At 45.8% G+C, this 25177-nt stretch overlaps 2 protein-coding genes across 6 annotated transcripts in view; one reads left to right on the top strand and one right to left on the bottom strand.

The window, feature by feature from the left end:
- The first annotated feature begins 765 nt into the window (after positions 1 to 765).
- On the top strand, positions 766 to 4901 carry LOC126522366 (uncharacterized). 2 transcript variants are annotated; one of them, XM_050171106.3, is made up of 3 exons: positions 766 to 1073; positions 2893 to 3125; positions 4422 to 4901. In XM_050171106.3, the coding sequence occupies exons 1-3, from the start codon at positions 768 to 770 to the stop codon at positions 4828 to 4830; spliced, it is 948 nt and encodes a 315-aa protein (XP_050027063.3). In that variant the 5' UTR covers positions 766 to 767; the 3' UTR covers positions 4831 to 4901. The 2 variants fall into 2 exon arrangements, with proteins under 2 accessions (XP_050027063.3, XP_072144623.1); XM_072288522.1 differs by lacking the exon at positions 4422 to 4901 and having other exon boundaries at positions 2893 to 3334.
- Positions 4902 to 7370: 2469 nt separating this feature from the next.
- The window catches only part of LOC126522950 (sodium-coupled monocarboxylate transporter 2-like), a 28425-nt gene continuing 10618 nt past the window's right edge, over positions 7371 to 25177 (bottom strand). For 2 of the 4 annotated variants that reach the window (XM_055066379.2, XM_055066378.2), the window contains 8 exons: positions 24657 to 24852; positions 22615 to 22724; positions 18772 to 18839; positions 17394 to 17480; positions 16738 to 16910; positions 10105 to 10208; positions 8457 to 8599; positions 7371 to 7575 (listed from right to left, as the gene is read on the bottom strand). In XM_055066379.2, coding sequence (XP_054922354.1) covers positions 7489 to 7575; positions 8457 to 8599; positions 10105 to 10208; positions 16738 to 16910; positions 17394 to 17480; positions 18772 to 18839; positions 22615 to 22724; positions 24657 to 24754 — 870 coding nt within the window. In that variant the 5' untranslated portion in view covers positions 24755 to 24852 and the 3' untranslated portion in view covers positions 7371 to 7488. The remainder of the gene's footprint in view (positions 7576 to 8456; positions 8600 to 10104; positions 10209 to 16737; positions 16911 to 17393; positions 17481 to 18771; positions 18840 to 22614; positions 22725 to 24656; positions 24853 to 25177) is intronic. The other 2 variants (XM_055066380.2, XM_055066377.2) reach the window with 2 other exon arrangements.

The raw sequence follows: 25177 nt of genomic DNA, 5'->3' as shown, positions 1-25177 counted from the left end.
GAAGACGTTGACGTTACTATCGCGCGTGCCAACGCGAATGCATCGGCCGATTCTTGTGACAGCGATCACCGATACAGGGGCGAGGACAATTCTCAAGAATGGCTTCAGGGTCGCAGCGAAGCCTGAAGAGTGTCAGCGAGCATTCCGCAGACGCGACTCGGCAAAAAGATGTACTTGTTGCAAACCCGGCTTTATGCAAATCTGTCTACCAGTTGTCGGAGGATCCTTTCAAGCAGCGACTTGCGTCGTCTGGCAAGAGCACGGTGGCTCTGATGGCGTCGTCCCTGCCTTCATCGCAAGGCGTTCCACCGCAGGAGACAGCGGCGCACGCGGAAGTCGGGACCGCATCGCGCCCGTCTCCGATCCTGAGCAGCACCAGCCTAGGTGGCTTCAGCGACGTGCGCAGGCTGTCGCCGGTATTCTCGCGCGACGAGGACCGCTGGAGCCCGCGAAGTATGAGCCGCCTCTTCTCGCAATCCACGTACGGCTACGACTTCGACCTGGCGTCGCTGTCGCATCACCTGAGCTCCGCGGCCGAGGAGCGCCGTCCACGCGGTCACGCGGGTGCCTGCCCGCGGTACACGCTGGTCACGTTTCTGGTTGCGGTGCTGGTCGCCTGCCTCACGGCGGTCGTGGTGGACATGAAGTGGACCGCCCTGGCCCGCGACCACTGGCGACGGCTCCTGGTAGACGGTGACCTTCCTCCGGTGGCGCCTGCCGAAGGTAACGCGTCGGTGCAGGGCACCTCGTATCTCTCGTGGACTCCCATGGCCAGAAACGAGTCGTTGTCGAAGGCCAGTCAAGAGTTCGAAGGTGCGGCGGGTGACGTAACGATTGCGCACGACGGGCGGGAGGACGCCGCCATAATCATGAAGGTCACCAAGCCGCCAAGAAGCGAGAAAGGTGGAACGAGAGGAAGGAAGCGCACCGTAGCGCTGAGGCGGGCCACGTCGTCTCTGCCGCGGCGGCCCTCGAGTACGAAACGCCCTCGCACGCCACGTCCTACGGCAACGCGACGGGAAGGGAAGTTCGATTCTCGACGGAACGTCCAGTCGGCACCGATACGCATGCCTGTAAGTTGACTGCAGCGCCGTAACCACTTCAACAGTTGGAGCTCTATATTAAGAAAGTCAAAGAAGCAGCTCTGACTTACAACTAAACTTTACAGGTCACCGCAGAGCAATGTACAGGGTGTCCCACGTAACTAGAGCCAAACTTTAAAGATATGCAAATGCCACGTAGCTGGACCGACCCAAGGTAATGTTGTTTGGCATCGCTTGGAGATACTCAGATTATTTCTTGTATTCCGCTTAATTGAATAATTAGTCCTAATTAAACGGCTTCGTAATTATTATAATTACGTCAAAGATGTCAATTAGAAAATTATAGAGCAGCTTGAAAAAACGCCCGGCACAGCTTTCTGCTGCTCAATACGTGTTACACAAAAGCATTTCTCCGAGCGTCAAGGAAGCCCGCGAATACATGCAAAATTGCCGCGCGACTGGCTGCACGAGGCACTTTGCGTGTATGCGCGGGCTTCTTTCACGCTTGAAAAAACTTTCATGTAGCACGTATTGAGCGGCAGGAAGCTATATCGGGAGTTTTCCATGCTGCTCTACAATTTTCTCATTGACAATTTTCATCTAATTATAATAACGAGGAACTTGATTAAATAGTTAGACCAATTATGCAATTAGGCGGAATGCAAGAATAATCTGAGTATCTCCAAGCGATGGCAAACAACACTACCTTGGTTTGGTACAGCTACGTGGCATTTGCTGCATATATTTAAAGTTTGGCTCTAGTTACGTGGGAACTCGCTCTCTGTACTACAAATGGGACTTAATGATATAAATGAAGAGGAAACATAAAAGGGCTAAGAACAGCTTTGCAATATAGCTCTACAGAGCAATCTTGGGCTTGCTCTGTGAAACATGGAGATCGATTTTTTTTTTTTGTTATTGACGTTACTTTGGCTGTGTGCATGCGCTTATACAGCGATATTGTAATTGTTTTTAGCTGTTTTACGTTTACTTTCTGTCTGTCATATTAATTTGTTTCTTTAAGTGTCCTTTCGTATGCAGTATGAGTGTACATTGCCTGTGGTGACGAAGAAAATTTAGTTGCAAGTCAGCGCCCCGTCCGTGTCTTTTTTCTTCTCGTGTCCCAAGTTGTTGCGCTGTTTTAGAATGTCAAGTATGTAGTACTAACTTGCCCAAGCTTCCACTTTAGCAGCATTTATGTCCTCGTTCGTTGATATGAGAAAAACGACCCTAACAAGCGGACCCAGACGCGTTATGAAAAACTACGGCCTCGACAAATGAGCGGCAGCAAATCATATGCAGGCATGCCTGGTCAGCTGGCACATTTAAGATAAGGCTCATTAGAGATCGCTCGAAGGAGCCTTCACCCTGTAGGAGGCGTAAAATTAAAATGATGACGATGGCGATTAGAAATGAATGAATGCATGACATTTTTGCCTATGTGAGCTTGGAGCATGCGGCTGTCTTTGTCGATAAAGGTCAAGAAAACTGACCTTTTGGCGTGTTGGTTTAGCCTCATCTGTGATAACAGCGCCACAAAGACAAACAGGCACGAAGGAAATGAACGGGACAAGCGCTCACCTGTCCCTTCTGTCACGTCTTTCATTCAGAGCGTGTCCCGTCACTTCTTTCGTCCCGGTCCGTGTATTTGTTGTGTTGTTACCAAAGATGTCCTTGCAGAATCGCATTAGGTATATTTATGGGACCATACTGTGCTATTATAACCTCCAATGAATATATCTCGTGGATGTCCTTTAATCTAACAGGTGTCCTACAAGCTGGAACCTAAAAAAATTTAAAGAAAAGGACCTTTGTTTTCGTTCTTGTTTCTTTTTTGCTCTTTGTACAGACTAAGCACAAGTGCGGCCTGGCCTTCTACACGTACTGTTCGACGTTCCAGCACGAGGCCTACTACCGCCACACAACACGCTCGTGCGTCCGCACTGTCACGGACGACGTGCACGTGTGCAACCACTCCCCAAACAGATTCACCTCGCGCAGCGAGTGCCAGAGAAAATGCGTCCGCAACCAGATGCCCTCGGATGCCTGCTTCGAGAAGACGCTGTTCTCCTGGTGCAACAGGTATGCACTTGCGTAATACTCGCTCACGGCGTTTGGTGCGCCGCATGAAAAAGTTGACACCGAAATGCGCTTAGTCGGCCACGAGCCATAACAGACTACGCTGCAGTCGTCATAGACTGCTACAGCATGCTACAGCTTGCTACAGCTTTGAACTGTGAGAAGGGCTGTCATTGCCAATATTATGGAAGAAATGGGTCCTGGTACAAAAATGTTTCGCGGAGATCACAAAGTTCAGCAGCTATGCGCAATTCAGAAATACGAATAAAAAGGAAATACAAACAGCAAGCAGCTGCAACACCGCAGGCAGTATATATTCGTGCATCGAAAATAACACGTGTTGTGCCGATACCATCGTTCTCGGACTAAGATCACAATGAGTATATGCGGTGTTTGTAAGGTCGACAAGCCTGGGCGCAACTACTTCTGTGGTAATCAAGGCTGTGCGTGGCAATGCATCTATTTCTCTTTTGCTGCCATTGTGTCGCCTCGTTGCCCTAGTTGAGGACTCTCATTTACTTTCGCGCAATGCAAACTGGGAGCTCCAAAGGGCCGTTGCTGCATTAAGAACTCGCACTTCGTCGAAACGATTGCGATTTCAGCGCCTTGCTGAATCTCAAGATTGAAAGTTCATCGCTAACGCCAGACGGGGGAAAAATAACAGTAGTTCAGAGAGTCCATTCTCAAGCGGGAAGTTCCAAGGATTGACACCGGTTGCGGTGCCATCTTTGCTTCAAGCTTTAGTAATCATAGTTGCGACATTATGATAAATACTACTGAGGGATGATACACGCGTTGGCTAGCATCGGCTTGGAATGCGGCAATAATATCTGCTCACATGCTTGGGTAAAAAGCAACAAAGGAAGAAAGTACAGAAACTGCGCTTCTATTATGAGTAACGTGTGCTGATGGAATAATTGGTTCATGATTCAATGTTAAATAGTGCCAAGTAAGACACGGTCGAGAATAAGACAATGACGTTTGTCTTGTCCTTGTAGTCCACGTCCTATTTTGCTCTATTCTGATGGTTGGCCTCCTCTGAGTTACAGAAACCACGGTTCTATTATGACTGCCATGTGTTGTTGGAATAACTCGTTCATGAATCAAGGATAATAACAGCGCAAAGTAAGACATGGACGAGGAGGAGAAGATGGCGCTTGTCTTGTCCGTCTCGTCCACGTCTTCTCTTGCGCTATTCTTAGGCTTGGCCCCCTGTGTGTTATGTTGCTTGCATTCGTAACTGCTCTTGTTTGACTGTTCTCAAGCCACCGTATAATATTTCTTTTTTGCTTCCATTAGACGAGACGTTAGCGCCAGCTGGTGGGTTTTCGACGGCAAGCGATGCCGGCCGTGGCATTTCCCCAAGGGCCTATGCCCGAGCCCCTACGACAGCGACGTCTTCGGCAGCCTCGGCGAATGCGAGCGCCGCTGCTCATCGCCGGTGGATGTAGGCGTTGACGGGGCCAGGCGCCGGGTCACGTGTAGGGGACCTGGAGACGGAGTCACCTGCGACTCCGACGTCCTGCGGTTCCCGTACTTTGCCGACGTGTCGGCCGGCGGTGATGGTCGCGTGCGATGCATCAGGGCATCGGCAGCGACGTTGCTCACGCACCGGTGCCTCGTCGGCTCCAACCGGTTCTCCTCGGAAGTAGCCTGCAAGCGAGCCTGCGTGGACGGCGTCACGCTCAGGCGCGGGAAGAACGTATAGTCAGCTTAATGAAGTCGCTTCTACATTTACATCCGTCTTATTTCTTTCTACGCGCGTACTTTAGTCTATTTTTGTAACGGTTACTCGCTTCTTATCTCGTGGATGAACTGACGTCTGGGTAAGTATTTCGTTAAATATACGTCATCCTCACGAGAGCCCTTCACTTCAATACAAACTATTGAAGGGATCTGTCGTCAAACTAAATTTCAGAGCGGGCACCCTGCCTTTGTTGTCCCTTGTCAGCAGGAAGCTTGAAATAATGCAACTTTATTGTTTCTGACACTTGGGTACCACGTAAAACCTACTCTACAGCGCTACATTTTATATATATTAGCCAACTATAAGTTAAATTGAGCTCTCCTAATGCTAGGTTGCTTAGGTAGCCGCTCACATGAATTATCCGCAAAACTCTTAGGGTCTGCAGGTGCCACATGAGTTTGCTTGACCAATAGAGACCTGCAGCAGGACGAGGTCGTAGGTTCAACGTTCACCAGTTGGCCTTTTTAAGTCATGCTTTATTTGCCTACCAGGTACAGATAATTTGCTGCTAGATCTGCCTGCAAGAGTGCCACTTGCGCCGGGTAGTGAGACAGTCTATGCGTGCGACTTTAACAAACGTGTGGAGTTGCTTGCCGCCTCGGCATTCAGCCACGCTCAAGTGTTGTATTCATTGTATAATGCGTTCTGGCAGATTTTCTTGGAGTTATTAAAAATGGGCGCGCGCGTAGCTAATATTCCGATAGGGAAAATCTACGGTGGCTGGTACCGGAGCAGTTGGCAATAGCGCGTTCCTCTTAAGCGTCTTCGCGATTCGAGCCATGGCCGAGAAGTTGTCTGGATTCAGATAAGTGGAGCCCGCATTCGGAGATTACCGAAATTAAGCGATTTGTGTTGAGACTTTTGCTCATGCTAAATGAATCCAGGTGGGCGTATACGATGTTGCAGGGATTCTGACAGCTCTTGTAAGCGTCTGAGCTGTGAAACCAAATCGCGAACTTTCGATCCAGTTGCGGCATGAAGCCATAAATAGTGGTAGAACAGGGACTGTTTCAGACGTAATAGTTCTACGGAAACCCGCAAGGTGGAGAGAATTAAGCTAAAGATGAGACATCCACCCAATCCTTTGTAGCAATTGCTACGATTGGGTGGATGTCTCATTCATCCCTTAATTCTCTCCATCTTGCGGGTTTCCACATAGCTGTTACGTCAAAATTTTGCCTTTGTTTCGAGTCATTGACAAATTCGACTTCGCCCTGCCATCTGCAAGCTGCCTGGTAAACTCGTATGGTAGAGCGGCTGCTCCGGAAACGCGGCGATACCGGGCTTGAGTCCCGGACCAGTAGGAATTTTACAGCGAAGCTGTATACCTCTACCGTCCAAGGAAATTTTCGTGTCGTTGGCGTGGTAAGCAAAAAAAAAAAAAAAAAAAAAAAAAAATTCCCATGCGTGGGCCGATTCCGGGGATAGCGCAATGTCGGGCCGACCCGCTGCGGAGGTTGAAGCAGGCGTTAAGCACTCCCCATACGTAGGCCGATCCCGACGATAGTGCAATGGCGGGCCGACCAGCGGCAGAGGTGCAGTTCGGCATTAAGGGGCCCACATACGTAGCTTCGCTGGTCATTCTTTTTCACAGTGTGGTAGGGCACCGAGTTTTTTTGAACTGCAATGCTTTCTTTTTAAGGATCCCATATGGGTTTCCTTTGTAGCAGTTGCTACGACTGGGCGGATGTCTCATTTTCCATTAATTACTTCTCCACACTTTGCGGGTTTCCGCATAACTATTACGTCAAAATCTTGCCTTTACTTCGAGTTGTTGACAAATTTGTCTTCGCCCTGTCATCTGCTATCCGCCTGGTTAGCTCAGATGGTAGAGCGGCTGCCCCGGAAAGGTGGTGGTCCCGTGTTCGAGTTCCGGACAAATTTTTCAACTGGAAGGTTTTTTTTTCTTTCGATGAACCCGTATGGGTTTCCTTTGTAGCAATTGCTACGATTGGGTGGATGTCTAATTCTCCCCTTAATTAAGAGGGTCTTTCAGGACAAGAGGACTTGTCTTCAGGATGCAGACAAGTCCCGTTGTTTAAACGTTGGCTTCTGAGTCAGCGCTGGAGTTTGTCTATTCTTCGTCCGTGTTTTTTAGTGCGCGCTGTGTGTAATAGTTCTGAGACATACCTTAGTCGACCCCTGTTAATAGCTTCAAGCGTCCATTGTGTACAGCTCTTGTTTGTTTATGTGCATCTATTTTTCTATAATTAAATTGATAACAAAGCTATGAAGCAGCCACACAGCCTGGTGTTGTTCTTATGCCACGTACTCCGGCTTCGTGCTAATATGTTTGGTTTTATTCCTATTATTTTACAAACCGGACGCTCACGATTCTATTGTTAAAATTGTGTGCCTATTTGGGTTTACTGTTTAAAATGTTCGCTACTTCTCTAGGCTCGACCTTCTTTAACGCATTGTCGTTCTTGTAACTGGAGAAAAGCGAACATGAAATCTTTTGAGTCTGAACATTCGGCGAAGACTTTCGATAATTCTCAGTGTCTGACAGTGATGCTTTTATTTGATATTGCCAGTAGTCATCGGAAGGCAAGAAAAATTTAGAAATTTACAGGTATTCGTCGCTTCTGTGTTAGTCAGCGGAGTTCACTGAGCGCTTGGCTAAACTTGAGAGTCCTCCTTTAACACGAGAAGGTTCTCAGCCTCAGGCACGCACTGCGCTGCTCCTTCGGAACTTGTCAATGTAACCTGGAAAGAATGCAAATTTTTTTCTTGCTTTTTCAACGCATCTTAGCATCCATTCTGCATGGTATTCACTTGCCAGCAATTGTTGTTGCGGCGGCCTTAAAACATGCATCAGACTCACGGATGATGGAGGGTTGGGGGAGGGAATTGGCTACTAGGGTAAATGAAAGGAACATAAAAAAATATTGGGCAACATATGAACAACAGCACATTGATTGGCCGTACTCTTTAACCTCCCTGCCTCTCATTTAACCTTTTCTGTATTTAGTGCTTGACCGTATTCGATAAAATAAAAAGAAATCACCTTCATCGCCAGCACTAGTAGAGCAACGTTTCAGATGCTTAGCACAGCATAAAATTAAGATAATTGAAATCGAGTGAATCTGCGGTAGCATAGCGCGAAAAGCGTCACCTAACGGTGAAATTATCACGCCGACGAACCTCCATCTCCATCTGAAGCCGCAAAAATCACTGTAAAATAGAGCAAATAAACGTTTTTCATCATCATCATCATCATACTGTCTATTTGTTGCCTTCGTCTTGCGTCACGTGTTTTGCGGTGCGTTGCATTTGTTTCTTCCGGATTCTTCAACAAACTCATGCAGAGCGATTAATAGACCGATGATCGATATCTAACTGACGTACACAAAATGCCAACAAATTTGATGTCAACAAATTTAAACCTGTACTAATAGCTCGAAGTGCAAGGAATATTCAGCGGATGGATGAGAAACGGTGGCATGAAAAAAAAATGGGATCGATTGTCTCGGTTTTCTTTACACAGACACACACACACACACCCAAAGAAAACAGAGGTTGGTCATAGAAAGACCACAGCTAAATATTTGACGCGGAACATCACAAGAGTAGTTTAACAATGTCACCTGGCATTGCCGTGAAAAGCAACTGCTGCTGCTTCGGCGCACCACAATTTTGCTTTCTTCGGTTGGCTTGGACAGCTTTCGCCAAAATCGAACGAGAGCGTCGCTACATAACGAAGACTGTGCTTGGTTTTTCTTAATTTCGCCTGCGAAAAAAAAAGAAACACGCTATTAGGCCCGATGACCACCCTTAACTTCACAAGGGGGAGAGAGAAAATGTTTTTTTTTTTTTGTGAGAACTCTGCTACTTTGCGTAGAAGAAATGGAGCAGTGGAAAGGAAAAGAGAGAAGTTTATGAATATAATGATAATAATATACCCACATATTTGTTTATTTATTTATTTATACTGTCAGTACATGCCAAGACAGGAGTTGCGGTTACATAGCTGTTGCGTACATACTAAACATACTACATGTTTATACGATTCTATAGAAAGTAATTAGGATAGGAAGGCACAACATATAAACAAATACAAAAACAATAAAGCGCACGAGTTGTAATTAACAAGTTATATCGCTACATAGGTAGGTAAACGGAAAAAACAAAAAAAAAATAAAGGAGGGGAATAAATGATGCGCCCAATAGCGGCAGCCGAAAAACCGCTAACAATAAAATGCATTTTTAGTCGTTTTCAAATAATTGGTAACACCCTTTTCAAGAGCTTGTATGTTCGGACAATCTACTATCTCTTGTGCCAAGGTGTTCCAACTGTCTATATATGCTTCGAACTAAGAACGAATGTTTGAATGCTTCCGTTCTATAAGTGGTTTAATATGTTTTGAATGCTTTGTTTTGTGGCTACCATGATTCTGTAATGTGATGTGTTTTCCTAAGCCTGCTTTATAGTCCCCGCATAACACGTGTAGAAAGAATGCCAGCTTGTTACGCTGCATTTTCTGCTTGACAGTCATGAGACCAGTTCTGCTTCTAAGTTCGGTGACGGACTGGGTTGTAGCGTATGTGTTAAAGACAAACCTCAAGGCATTTTTTTTTTGCATGCGCTCACATTTTTAACGTGTTTTGTTGAGTTTGGTTCCCATACATGACTTGCATAAGGCAGTACAGGAAGTAAAGTGATTTTATAAGCCATTGTTAAACTCCGGGGTAGCGTCGGGAAGTTTTCGTCCTAATGACGAAAGTTTACGCATGGCCTTAGTACAAATGTTGTCACCATGTACCGACCAGTTCAAATCATCCGTGAGATGAATCCCTAGATACTTTATTTCCCCAACCTCCGCTAATTCTGCTCCGTTGATACTGCATGACGAGCAAACATCGCACATTCTGTGAGCATCTTATATGAAGATTTCGCGAGTTCTGCGCTGCAAAAATGTACAGGCAGGTGAAAAAAGAAATAAGGAAAAAAAATTCTAAGGGCCACTTAGTTGTTCTTGGCCATGGGCGGGTTGAATACTCTGTTTTTTTTTTGCGATAGGCAGTAAGCGCGTTTATACGTTGGAGCGCTGAAAATTCCGGCCAGTGCCCGCGAAAGAAGTGAAATGAATGCATTCGCAGCCAGTCATTTTAAAGAGCTGGCATGTGAGCAAAATCGTCGCCGCACTTTGCCGTGAAAGTAAATGTTTGTTTCACTGTATAACACCCACGATAAGACCGCTTTACAACATGCTCCGAAATTGCCAATGGTCTTACCCGTGATAGCGCTCACCAGAACGCCGATGAATATAGTAGCAAGAATCGCAAAAAGACTGCTCCACATGGGGGACAGACGAAGCAGGAAGAACGGTGCGACGGATCTGTAATGTAGAGAAATAAATTATTCGCACAGCTCAAGGACGGAATTGTTGGCAGCTCATTGACATTTAACTCGCATCCTAAGGGTGTGAACTCTATAGTTGTCGTGTACAGAACACGCGGAAACAGCGCGTACAAGCCAGAGGAGGTTCTTACAAAGCTTAGTAGAGAAATATGTTGCATCGCGACCGTCCAGCCACCATGGGAAGGATGGTTAGTGCATCGATCTGTCTAAACTTCATGCTTGTGGGTTCATTCGTTCGTGTTGCGTTATTCGATCCGTTATTTGGTGTTTTATCTGTGAGTTTCCAATGAACCATAGTTTACTATGATGCATTAACATTATCAATACTTCGTAGGATATGACCAATTCGCAAAGTGACAAGGCCATTTGAAGCCAGAAGGACGAGGTTAGGGCGAATTCGTGTACTGCCATCATTCTCGTGCTAGCTACATTTGCGTACTTGCGGGTCCCACCACAAGCGCTGGATTTGCATATTGTAAATTTTGTGGGAAACCCAACAGATTCAGCCACTTACACGCATAAAGAGTAACCAGAGTGGTTGTGCAGGCTTGCCACGGGTGCTCTGCCGCGCACGTTTTTCTGCTAGTGAGGCCTTTCACTTAAGAGCACTGCTGGCCATTATCGAAGATACATTTATCTTAGTTCCTATCCTAGATACTCACTGCGTGGCTTGTATCTGTATCACGACGCACCTGGCAAAACGGGTATCAGTATCTGTATTTTCGATACACGCAAGAATGGATCGTGTATCTTAGGGTACAAGATGCTGAAATCGCAACATCATTGTGCTAACCTATAAGCGTTTGCTTAACTCGGCTTCTGAAGCTGATACTGCGGCCACTAAGCCACCTCAATGAAACTAAAGGAAGCGACATTCTTTTATCTGTCCACCATAGCTCTCCAGCGAGGGCAGGCGATGAGATCTGCGCGTCCCTATTGGTGGAGTAGAGTCACGTGGGAGTGCTCGTGCCGTCTCGACAAAAACGAGCACGCGAACGTGTGCGCGCAGCGAACTTTCTTTCTTGATTTTTTTGTTTTTAGTGGCGGCTGTGCCATGGCACTTGTTTGTAGCCACTGCACTGTGCTGCGTACGCCAGTGCGGGCGGCGTCTTTCGCGCAAATTCTGAGGCCGCCTTCTTAGGAGCAAGCTTTGGCTCGGGCCTAACTGCGTTGACTTACGTGGACGACTAAATTCACGACATGAATCGAAAATTCACAACAAAGAGTCACTAGATCTTGACTTTTTCCTTTAAATGCGACAAACCTCATCAAATATGGTGCACCGGTTGTAGAGAAAAACGATTCATGTTTTTCCATGTAGCTGGGAGCCTCCGAGTTAGAAACACGCGAAATGCGACAGAACGTATATGTGCAGTGTGGTATGCGAGGGAACACACAGAGCGTTATTACTAATACTCTATAAAACCTGTTGCCTTGGTAGCAGCCGCTGTGCCTCCGTGACTATGGTGTAATGCTGCTGAGCACGGATGCGTGAAAGGCATGTTTCCCGGCTGCGCGGCCGCGTTCCGATGGTGGCGGATTGCATAACATAACCCCACGTGGTCAAAATTAACCCGAAACCGGGCAATACGCCGTCTTCCATTGTGAGACTGCCAATTCAGGACGCGGACCCCGTTATTCTTTGTCTTCCTTATCCTCTTACAGTTTCCAAAGGTTTATATTTTGTTTCGTTCTAGTCTTTATGAACGGCGTTTGATGGGTGTCATCTGCCAGGCGTCAGTTTGGCAGTTTGTAGAACAGTGCCAGGGTGTCACTGTCCCCCAAACCACCCGCTTCTTCGGTCTGTTCTGTGTTGCTCATCATCATCATCTGCCTGGTTACGCCCACTGCAGGGCAAAGGCCTCTCCCACACTTCTCCAACTACCCCGGTCATGTACTAAGTGTGGCCATGATGTCCCTGCAAACTTCTAAATCTCATCCGCTCACCTAATTTTCTGCCGCCCTCTGCTACGCTTCCCTTCCCTTGGAATCCAGTCCGTAACCCTTAATGACCACCGGTTATCTTCCCTCCTCATTACATGTCATGCCCCTGCCCATTTCTTTTTCTTGATTTCAACTAAGATATCATTAACTCGCGTTTGTTCCCTCACCCAATCTGCTCTTTTCTTATCCCTTAAAGTTACAGCTATCATTCTTCTTTCCATAGCTCGTTGCTTCGTCCTCAATTTAAGTAGAACCCTTTTCGTAAGCCTCCAGGTTTCTGCCCCGTACTTGAGTACTGGTAAGACACAGCTGTTATATACTTTTCTCTTGAGGTATAATGGCAACCTGCTGTTTATGATCTGAGAATGCCTGCCAAACACACCCCAGCTCATTCTTATTCTTCTGATTATTTCAGTCGCATGATTCGGATCCGCAGTCACTACCTCTCCTAAGTAGATGTATTCCCTTACCACTTCCAGTGCCTCACTACCTATCGTAAACTGCTGTTCTCTTCCGAGACTGTTAAAGATTGCTTTAGTTTTCTGCTGATTAATTTTTAGACCCACCCTTCGGCTTTGCCTCTACAGGTCAGTGAGCTTGCATTGCAGTTGGTCCCTTGAGTTACTAAGCAAGCCAATATCATCAGCGAATCGCAAGTTACTAAGGTATTCTCCATTACCTCTTATCCCCAATTCTTCCCAATCCAGGTCTCTGAATGCCTCCTGTAAACACGCTGTAAATAACATTGGAGAGATCGTATCTCCGTGCCTGACGCCTTTCTTTATTGGGATTTGGTTGTTTTCTTTATGGAGGACTACGGTGGCTGTGGAGCCGCTATAGATATTTCAGTATTTTTACATACGGCTCGTATACACCCTGATTCCGCAATGCCTCCATGACTGCTGAGGTTTCGACTGAATTAAACGCTTTCTCGTAATCAACGAAAGCTATATATAAGGGCTGGTTATATTCCGCACATTTCTCTATCGCCTGATTGATAGCGTGAATATTGTCTATTGTTGAGTAGCCTTTACGGAATCCTGCCTGGTCCTTTGCTTGACGGAAGTTTAAGGTGTTCCTGATTTTATTTGCAATTACCTTAGTAAATACGTTGTAGGCAACGGACAATAAGCTGATTTGTCTATAATTTTTGAAGTCTCTGGCGTCCCCTTTCTTATGGATAAGCATTATGTTAGCGTTTTTCCAAGATTGCCCACCATCCTTCAACAAATCTGCTGTTACCTCATCCTCCCCAGCTGCCTTCCCCCCTTTGCATAGCTCCCAAGGCTTTCTTTACTTCTTCCGGCGTTACTTGTGGGATTTCAAATTCCTCTAGACTATTCTCTCTTTCATTATCGTCGAGGGTGCCACTAGTACTGTATAAATCTCTATAGAACTCCTCAACCACTTGAACGATCTCATCCATAATAGTATTGATATTGCCGGCTTTGTCTCTTAACGTATACATCTGATTCTTGCCTATTCCTAGCTTCTTCTTGACTGCTTTTAGGTTTCCTCCGTTCCTGAGCGCGTGTTCAATTCTATCAATATTATATTTCCTGTCTTACGCTGTCTTCCTGTTTTCCAGCTGTCTTACGCTTGTTGAATAACTTGGAAAGTTCTGCCAGTTCTATTCTGTAGGTTTAGAGGCTTTCATACATTGGCGTTTCTTGATCAGATCTTTCTTCTCCTGCGATAGCTTACTGGTATGCTGTCTAACGGAGTTGCCACCGACTTCTATTGCAGACTCCTTAATGATGCCCATAAGATTGTCGTTCATTGCTTCAACACTAAGGTTCTCTTCCTGAGTTAAAGCCGAATACCTGTTCTGTAGCTTCATCTGGAATTCCTCTATTTTCCCTCTTACCGCTAACTCATTGATCGGCTTCTTATGTAGCAGTTTCTTCCGTTCCCTACTCAAGTCTAGGCTAATTCGAGTTCTTACCATCCTATGGTCACTGCAGCGCACCTTGCCGAGCACGTGCACATCTTGTCTGATGCCAGGTGAGCGCAGAGCATAAAGTCTATTTCATTTCTAGTCTCGCCATTCGGGCTCCTCCACGTCCACTTTCGGCTATCTCGCTTGCGGAAGAAGGTATTCGTTATCCGCATCTTATTCTGTTCTGCAAAGTCTACTAATAGCTCTTTCCCGCTATTCGTAGTGCCTATGCCATATTCCCCCACTGCCTTGTCTCCAGCCTGCTTCTTGCCTACCTTGGCGTTGAAGTCGCTCATCAGTACAGTGTATTTTGTTTTGACCTTACCTATCGCCGATTCCACATCTTCATAGAAGCTTTCGACTTCCTGGTCATCATGACTGGATGTAGGGGCGTACACCTGTACGACCTTCAATTTGTGCCTCTTATTAAGGTTCACAACAAGACTTGCCACCCTCTCATTATTGATATAGAATTCCTGTACGTTACCAGCTATATTCTGATTGATCAGGAATCCGACTCCCAGTTCTCGCCTCTCCGCTAAGCCCCGGTAGCACTGGACGTGCCCGCTTTTTAGCACTGTATATGCTTCATTTGTCCTCCTAACTTCACTGAGCCCTATTATATCCCATTTACTGCCCTCTACTTCCTCCAATAGCACTGCTAGACTCGCCTCACTAGATAACGTTCTAGCGTTAAACGTTGCCGGGTTCAGATTCCAATGGCGGACTGTCCGGATCCAGGGATGTTTAGCACCCTCTTCTGCGTTAGAGGTTTGACCGCCGCCGTGGTCAGTTGCTTCGCAGCTGCTGGGGACTGAGGGCCGGGGTTTGATTGTTGTGTTCATATGGGAGGTTGTGGCCAACTACTGCACCAGGGTGGCCAATCCTGCTCTGGTGAGGGATGGTGGGGGATTCTGTGCTAAACACCAATATTGTTAATGACCTGCTGAAAAGACGACTTTGCTCGAAACAGTGAGGAAGCCGAGGTGTTGCAAGTGGTTCGCTCGGGTTTGCACTATTCGTGTGTCCGGCACTGTGCCTTCGCATGAAGGTGTTTACTGGGTATATTTTGTGCCATTCGCGTCACGTTCGTGACATTTGGTGAGTGTGCCTGATTGTCATTCATTGACTTATTGTTCAGATGTGGCCCGTGACTTTTCATGTTTGTTACTCCTAGTTTATGTAATATGCACGTGGCTTTCTGAAGACCATGGATCCTCCTCGACTGATAACTTTGAAGGCATTGCTAAGCTAACTCGCCAGCAATCCGCATCGCGATCAACGTTGATTTACTGCCCACCGCGGCCACTGAAGCAAATGTTTGATGGAGCCCGAGAGGTTTTCGTCGGAGTCGCGTTGGCAGCAGGCCCAGTGTATTTTTTTCTTAAGCTGCAGGGACAGCGACTTAGCCACACATCGCCCGCAGGTAGTGATCAAGCGATATCTCTGTACACGACGCTTACAGCCTACCAGCCACGTGCAGACCACAACGGCTTGAAAATGTCTTCGCTGTGAACTCCTTAATTACTGCAGCAGCAGCAAGAACGAACTCTGTGGTGTAATTTGCAAGCAATCGTCATTGAGAATGTGAGACAAGGCGGTTCAGTATGTAGACTATATTGACACACCCTTATAGAGGTTTTCTTTTTTTTTTTGCGATAGTATTTTCAATATTTTAATAACCTCCGCTTGTGGTGCACTTGAATTTTAGTAAAAGATTAGTCTGATTTGGTTCCCAGAGTACCTGCTATTCGTTCCACGGTTATGACAGTGTCTGTAACTAAGCCGCCGACAGGCCCAAGACAAATTGTTGAGGAACGGTTTTCGCATAATTCTGTTGTGCCAGCCTGACGCCTTTTCCCTTAGAAGCTGTTTCTATAGGCGTACCTGTTACTTTCTCTTTTGAACTCAATTAGTGCGGCGTCACATAGAAAATACGCTGAGGCCATCTTAGACTCTTTGTCGGAAGCCGTGGTGTGCACTCCTTGCTTCGTTTTCATGTTGATGAGAAGAAGAATGTACTCCACTCAGTCGTTCAAGAATACCCGGCAATGGGGAATTTCGCATTTACTGATAGGGCAAGTATCCATCTTTTGGAACGGGCCAATGGTCAGGAACAGCTGAAACATAGGAGCAGGCGCACACGGGAATTGCCTGAGCCGTTTGATGAAAATACAAACTGTTGTTCGTATTGACACGTGCACTTATTCACCTTTCTCCGGCGACCTGTTTTGACCAGTTAACAAATGTTAAACGCCATCGCTTGGTGCAGCCACGCCTGCTTACGTCAGAAGTTCCTCGTGTTATTGATTGCTGTATCCGTTGTCCGTTTTCACCGACCCTTGCGCAATCTGATTGGATGCGCTACGAGAATTGTGCAGCATTCTTGAAGGCAGCAGCGATTACGCTGGAACCTTCGACGAGCCATGCATAAAAGCCCACGCGCTTCACTCGTTTACCAGAGTTTCGACGACCACTGACTGTGCTCGCCGCTATCGTTGTGCTCGGCTGTCGCTTGTTTTTCATGAGCGCAGGTTCGTCCAATAAGGAGTTACTTTCGTGATTCATAGTTTTCGCTACTGTGTTCTACACCGTCACGACACCGTGGCGGTATTGTACCTACTCGTTGCTTTCCAAAACGGGGCTGGTGTTCGACGATGTGGTGTCTGAAGTATGATTTCCGGGACAGTAATCCAGTGACACGGGCATTCTCGGAGGCGTTTTTCCGATTCGTATTACTTGTGTCATGTGCCAAAGTTGGAATGCTGCTGTGACAGATGTCGCAACTCCGGCACCCTGCGAATGTTTGCACGCAAGCTAGATTCACTTTCAGACTTTCAGCGACACCGAGGTAGTATTTTTCGGCCTTTCGAACAAAAAGTAGGCGACACTGCTACTCGTCACGGAGTAAAATTTGGTATTTGGATTAACGTAACACTCCACTCGCTTGTACATTAACCTTTATCTTGCATATTTCATTGGATTGTTAGGGCGGATGCACTCAAATAAATTAGGGAGAGAGAAGAAGGTATCTTTGACATTCTTATTTGGTTATTAGCTCCGTATCTACTATTATTATACTCATTAAATAGGTTGAGAACTCAATGATTTAGCTTGCGTTTTTAATACCATAGCATCCCTACATTACGATTCTCAAGTAGTGCTGAAACGGGAACAGCGTTCGGCATTTAGGTAGCCTGCATATTCAGTGAAAGCTGTTGTTATGTCTACTGCGATTAGGTGAAATAGAAGCTCTGAACATGAAGGAAGACTACGTACCTTAGAATGAACGAAAGGAAACAGGGCAGCCAACAGACATAACCCCACAAAAGGCGCTGTGATCGAAGCGTACACCATTATAAACAGCTAGAGGAGAGAAAAATAAAATGGTTGTATAAGAGATGGTTGCTTACGCATTTGGGGTCGCGTCAGAAGGCCGTGCAAGAAGATACAAACTATTACGCCATAAATTATTCTTTTTTTTCTCGGAACATGGCGCAGGCTCGTGCTGCCTGCCGTTGAGAGCACCAACACGCTGGTATCGTCAGCTTCGTGAAACTGCCGATAAACGTCCAGCTCGTACTATTCCTTTAGCTTTATTCACGGTTTCTTTGAGGATAGCTTACCATGTGCACAGCACCTACGCATGGCTGGTTTCTTATCCTCTCTACTCTTGGTTGGAGGTTTCGAGACACAGCACGAAACAGACATTGTATGATGAAGTCGAGGTTTTGACGGAAACCCGTCCGGTCGGGCATTGTATGATGCTTCGCAGAATGTGTTGGAGCGAGCCACTTCTCCAAAATTTAATTATTTCACTCGAATGCCGAATTGCGAGGAACGCAGTAGGAAAAATTTGCTGCGACCTTGAAGCGTAATGTGCAGTTACGCGAATATACCCGCCTGTGTCTGCATTGCATAGTTTCACCATAGGGTTTGCAAAGTTGCAGGTATCTTGAGGTCTCCGCGGAAACTACCGTTGAAGAGAGTCGCGTCCCCCCACATATTTCCTCTTCGACTGCGGCGTATATCATAATGGCTTGAACTATACGATATTGGAGATGAAGCGTTTATTGTACCTGGTGCGTATTGGAGACCTTCGTACAGCGCCTATAAAAACAGACATTGAATGTATTTAGGCTCACTTATAATTCGTTAAGGTCGACTACGCATGACGGCTCTTTTCTGTACTTTCGTATTCTTTTAGTTCATCATACGTACAGTTCCCACCACAAGCAGCCATAGTGGTAACGTCTTTGTTATCGGTGTTCTTGTAGCACGTCTTTCGATTTTAGGCATTTTTTTGCGTTATTGAAATAGGGTGTCTACATTTCACAGTCTGTATATTATAAAAATGAAGGAAGACAAAAAGCGACAATCGCAATATGATAAAACATTTTCTTGGGCGAATTGGTTCATAACTCAGATGCAAAACAGATTAGCGAAAGAAATAAGGACTAGACAAATGCACACGGCTGGTACCAGTCCTCTGTACTCATCTCGTCCTTGCTTCTTTCGCACGTCTGCTTTCCTTCTGTAAATCTGATGAGTGGAGTAATCTTGCGTGTAAAACCCAAAATCAGAAAGAAACGGAACTAGTTTCTCTGACGATGTAAGACAGGACGACATGAAATGAATTTGAGATTGCCGTACTCACCCTTGTCAAAGATCCCATGTATACGCAGAGGGTACTGTAAACGGTCATGATGACGCCTAAAATTAGGACTGTGAAACGAGTTATGTTAAGTTGTATAGAAATCAGTTCAGTTAAGAATTCATACGCTTACGGTCCTCTGTGCAAGAATATGTTGTCAGCTTGACCTAAGCCTACCAAATTCCATTACATGACACTACATACATATGTTACAGCTGGTAAAACTTAAGGCAATTTGCAAAGCCGCCCTTTCCTAGAAACATACGTCACAGATCTTAAAAAGAAGGTATTTCGCAACAGCACTTTGCAGTAATAAGAAAGTGAATTTCACTCGTTCATTGATATTAAACATCGACACCCATACTATGGAGACAGTTATATCAGTTAAAGATTCCTTAACCAACTGCACCAATAATTATAACCGTGCAAAAGTTTATCACAATGCAATAAACAAATACTACTAAAACACTATAGTTGCAAAGTCAGAAGTAGCTGTGTAAACTGTTCTTTATAAATCCTGTGTATGTTAGAATGTGCACTTGGGACTGTATTTCCTATTAAGTGTGATTGTTCAGCACTTGCGCGTGCACGTTCTACATTTGGGGAGTTCGTCCGCATTAATTGCTGGTACGGTGTCCTAAGGTGGCCAATACGGAAACTTCTAGCATGTGCCGCAAAAAAATAAACGCATTATAGTTATCTGTGCTCGTAAATGTTGCTTATACGTAAATAAAAATTAAGGGCGAGAGCTTATCCCCATCCCACATGGTTTGGACATCAATGTTATGCCAATAATTTTGCTCGTAACCGGCTATCCAGCATTGTTTGTGGTTTTGCAAAGTGTTATCCGATGGCACAGAATGCCCACGTGAGACGAGCAACTAAGCATGTCACGCCAGCGTGAGTGTGTCGACAACGGCGAGGCGAGAGCGTGCAACGACCCATTAATTCTACACTAGCGATGAAACATTACAAACCTGTTCCGTCACTACCTGGGCCATTGAGGAAGGTGCCCAATCACTGTGAAAACTGGACCGATCCCGATGGCGGTGCAATGTCACATAGAGTTTCAAAGCGCCACCTGCCACGAGGCAGTAACGAGAGACACATGCGTGCTTTCTTACGAATAGAACGAACGTTTCTATGCGCTAGGCAATGCATGGCCTTTGAGATCAAGCACGCAAGCAGCAGGCTTCGTGACACAAGCGGCAACACCATCTAAACGCTATAGGGTTGCGCATGGGAAGGACTGTCGCAAGGTGCAGCGTTAACGGCCCGATTCGGAGACCATCGGACTGTTGCGCTGTGAAACGCTGGTGTAAATCCTACCATCCCGCAGATAATTTTCTGTTGAAAAGCCCCCAAACGAAGCGAGACTAGAACTTCAGAAAGGTGCAGAGGGGGGCTAGTGGGCGCATATCTGTGGTATTGAAGCATGAATAAAGGCCCGACAAGCGCTTGTTTTGTCTCGGTTTTCCGTGCGCGTCTTTGTTTGCCCGTTTCAATATCATGAAAACAAAAACCCATCGTAGAGTGCCTGGCCAGAGGCAAAGGATGTTTCGCAATAAAATGCGCTTTCCTTATTGCAGAAGTGAACTAAATGTTTCTTATATTACACACGAAATTGAAGCACCAAAGCCTTCCTAGGTTAATCTGTATTGCCGAATGCGGTGAAAATTGCACAATAATTTAACCAAGACAAAATTAGCGCGCCGTGTATCTACCTTCGCGAGAAGAATAGCTATGCAACGTGCCATATCACCATGCAACTGCAAAAAGTTTAATATATAACTTGCCGTGAACGCCCGAGCCTAGATGACAAAAATTTAGACCAAAATGTTTTCTTGTCTATACGTCTCTAAGGTTCAATTCCAAAAATAATAACACTTGATAACAAAGTTTGCGTTTCCCTTCACTAAAACCAGTTTTTATCGTTGTTGCAGGCAAAATGTGCCTGTGCCGGTCTAGAACGGCTTTAATAGGCTTTCTGGCAGCCTCAGGCCATTTCATATTGACTTTGTAAAGAGCTCATTGTGCTGTCCTGGCTTGTCGAAGCTGCACACTTAACTTGGTTATCAACTTTCTGAATATATGCAGTACTATTTGTGATCGTGAGCGAGACAATAATGATATGGATTATCATTTATAACCGCAATTCTTTTCTGTTCGCCCTTGCGACATGGTTTCATAGTTTTCTTGATTGCATATATGTTTTTTTATGGATTGAAGAATGCTGTCTATAAAAGCAGGGATAATCCTCGATACGTTTGTTGACTTGGTTAGGCCCTACGTCGGGTACCTAACACAGTATATTAGGGCGGGGGTGCGGGATTGAAGTCGTGCAGAATATCATTGAGAGAGACGTGTCAGTCTATGACATACACGATGCGTTTGTATACATCGCAGCCGGAAAGAAAATAAGCTAGCAATGGTAATTGTTATCCAGCAGTCATCGTATTCATGTGGTAGCACAAATCAGTACGCCTTTTAGGAAGGTAAGATGAACCTGATGTCCGAAACTTTATGCAGCACCAACCGTCCGTATTCTTCAGTGCAGCGACAACGGCCTATCACATACTGAATATATGTTATTGGGAGCAAGGTAAGCCGTAGGCGTGAGTGGTTGGGCAAGAGCAGGAGAGCGAGCGATGTATGCAACTGGTCTGGCCCTTAGCTTCTTAGCTGGTACAGTCCCTGAAGTGGCGCATGGTGCCTGGGTATCTGTGCAGCTGAAGAGATCTCTCCAGCCGTAAGCTATAGGGTTTGAAGTTTACGCTCTGTGTCTGCCGTTCCTTGGTAGCTTATGGTGGTTACACGGCAGAACGTGTTCTTTCTTGGTAATAACCTGACCACCTTATGTGTCATTGTAGCTTTGCGAGCCAACAAAAAGCCTGGAAGCCTCAGCAAGTCAAGTGGAACCACCACGAGCGTACTTGAAGCTTATGCTCAAGTATTACCGGTAGTTGCAATGCTACGGGTGTCAGCTGCACCTTGATCACAAGCATTTGAGACTCCATGGTTGCCCTTTACCCGTAAGGGGCAACATTGAGTCGTTGATAGAGACAAAAGAAGTTGTCTGTTTTGGTGACCTTTTGTGGTACGTAAACATGATGAGGGCGAGGACAGACGACCCTAAAACTACCTAAATAAAACATAGTTGCTATTGATTCCACACTGTCATGTCAGTTACTTCGATGTGCACTAGGTGGTCAGACACAGTTTTCACCAGCGGCTTCTCTAATCTGAGCAGTGGTTTCACTTCGCCACACTTAGGAGCTAAGAATTTCACTTTCTAACTACCGGACTTAATCTCTGGGCGCCTGTCTTTGGTTTAAACAAGGTGCCGCATTCGCATGAGCCAGCTTTCTTGATGGAACAGCAGTCTTGGGGGGCCATTCTGGACATTGTCAAATTCGGCGCTATCGTGAAGTTCGTCATCTTGTACCCTCTCATTCGCCCACAGGGCTGCTATAGCCCTTTTCACGGGCGCAAATCGCCTCCATTAGAAAATTCCACAATATTGTGAAATTTCGCAAGGCCAATAACAGCACACTTGGTAAATATATGATCCTTTTGAAGTCGAACCTAGTTGTGATGTAACAAAATGCAAGAGCTTGGCAGGGCCATTCCTGCGCGTAAGGGTCGTCGTCTTGGATCTCATTTGCAATGTTTCCAGTTCGTAATTCTCCAAGCCTTACAGGTACAAGGCACAGGTGGCATAGATGAAAGCAAGTCAAAAGAAAATGTAGCCCTCAATCGAAAGAATTAGGCAACAAATAGTTTGTCAAAGAGTTCATCACACTATGTTAAAGTTTGTGGGGGCGAATATACACGCTTTGTTCTCACCTGTGCATCGCGTAATCCATAACACGTGTTGGTCAGCGTTCTTGCAGTGAGGAGATATGACGTCGACATATATTATAGTCGCCTGAGAATTGATTGTCGAAGATATTGTGCTAGGAGTTGAAGATAAAGAAAAATACCAAAATTAGCATAAGCACAGCTTTGTAACCATAAATGCGTTTGAGTGCGTTGCGCTTACTAAAATGATGCCGGGTAGCGAAAAAAATCGCCTTCTGTTATTCAAAGCCACGACAAGTTTTATGCTTAGGTAAAATTCGGAAATGCCAATAACATAACACTTTCAACAAGATCATAACCTTAATAATTGTTACTAGCATACACAGTTATTTCAATGTGAGCAAGCGTTCTAGTGCAATCTATATCGCAAACGGCATCGAGGAAACAAGCGCGAACGATGTGTACAGAGTATGATATGTCGAGTAACTTGTGCGTTAGAATAATAAAATTTCAATACAAGAACAAATGACCCGTAAATTATAGCATGTAGCGCTTGCGAATACTTGATAATAAAAATAGCAGGACTTGCATAACTCCTTTTCCATAGTCATAGTACAAGAGCAACACCTTGACCAGAGTTATGACTCCGTCCACTCACTGGTCAGTGCCCAATAGCCGTAAAAGCTAGCTATTCTGCTAATACAACGCTATTTGTCCAAGTATACCGGGTGTTGAAAATTGAGCTTTATGGTTTTCTTAAAGTTGGGCACTGGGAGGCACGCGAAGACCACCTGTGCAAATAAATTATGCGGCCAGGGGGACGCAACGTGAGATGATAAATATCGCTGTCAGCAGCTCAATTGACTAAAACTGAATAATTAACCTTTTGTTAACTGCAGTAAGTGGGTATGTTTGCAGTCTAAAATTAGAGTCAGTCGTGTTTCTACACAATATCAGTTGGAAGAATTCTTCTAGCGTGTCTGTGCCCCGAGATATCCGACTCCAAATTTTAATTGTCGTTCGCATGATTACGCATGCAGGATAGTGGGGATCGGCGCAAAGCCCCTCCTCGATGTGACGCGGTTGTTGCGTGCGGTGTTCAGTCTGACAACAGGGCGGAGATGATAACTGTTCTCCTTCCCCTCTCGGCTGACGAAATCGAGATATGACAGCGTGGTGTGCCGTGCAGTTGTTGCTTTTGATTCCAACAAAACTTACTGGAAATCAGCAGTCACTTTATTTGCGTAGCCCAGGCAAGGGCCATGCCCGCTCGTCCAGTCACTATTACGCACGCAGACTGCCCTCCGGTTTCTCCACTCGCGCCATTACCTGCTTGGCAGCTGCTGCCTTGTTACAGGCTGCGCGGTCGCGTGTTACGACAGCCGTTCCGGGTTCTTCGATTTTTTATTTCGCCAGCCGAAAGCGGAAGGGGGTCAGTTATGCTTGCCAATGCCTCCGCCTCGTTGTCAGACTAAACGCCGCACGGAACAGCCGCATCACATCATGAAGGAGCTTTGCGCCAATCCTAACTCTCTGACATGAGTAATCATGCGAATGACAATTAAAATTTCGGGTAGGATATCTCGAAGCACAGACACGCTAGAAGAATTCTTCCAATTGGTACTGTGTAGGAACACGACTGCCTCTTAACTTTTTAGTACAAACATACCCCCTTACTGCAGTCAACAAATGTTCACCATTTGATTTGGTTAATTGGGCTGCTGACAGCAATAATTATCATTTCACTTTGTGTCCCCCTGGTCACATAACATATTTTCACAGGCGGTCTTCGCGCGCCTCACAGTGCCTAATTTGAAGAAAGCCATAAAGCTTAATTTTGAACGCCCTCTACATGACATTTGAACACTTCGTCATCATGTAGCAAGGCCGAAACTTGCCTTCTTCATTTGCATTACTCTGTCAAGCGATTTTCTTTATTTCTTTATCTGTGCTTAGCATGGAATCATTTAAAAAGACGGAGGAAGCTTAAGCTTCGCCTTTAAGAGTGTAACTCGATAGCATTCAAAGATCCCTGACTACTTCTCACGCTTCCCGGCAACTGGAGCGTATGTAACCGTAACGTTTACCGGGAAACGCTGGCCGCGAACGCTATGCGCGAAGATGGGCTTTCTGGTAGAAACGCGGCCTCTTGCGTGGGCCGCGATGCGGTGGAGGCGAGCGCCATCTGGAGGTATTCCAAGGAACCGGACGCGGCGCTCCGTGGCCACCGAGATACTGACGCGCCGGCGCGCGCAAATGGCGGACGCCGTAGCCGGTCTATGTCTGGTGAAAAGATGGAAAAGGGGTTTCTTTGAGCTTTCGTGTAACAGAAGTATGTTTTCTCGTATAGTCAAATTACACTCCGACGCTATTATGTCTGTAGCTTGTGTGTAAGTCGTACTTAGGTATTTTTCTGCGTATTTTAGTGTGAGAAATTCAATTACTTCAGTAGCTTCCTTGCGCCACATGAAGGGCCGGGGTACGGCTGGTTCGAAAATAATTTTGCCGACTCGATGTCCGACGCCTTACGCGGGACGCCGAAGTGTGATTTTTTTTTTGCAACACGGGACCCTTAACGCTGTCGCGTTAAAAATTGACTCGACATACC

This window comes from Dermacentor andersoni, chromosome 6 (genome assembly GCF_023375885.2).
Source record: "Dermacentor andersoni chromosome 6, qqDerAnde1_hic_scaffold, whole genome shotgun sequence".
NCBI lineage: Eukaryota > Metazoa > Arthropoda > Arachnida > Ixodida > Ixodidae > Dermacentor > Dermacentor andersoni.
This window is presented reverse-complemented; position numbering and strand designations above follow the sequence as displayed.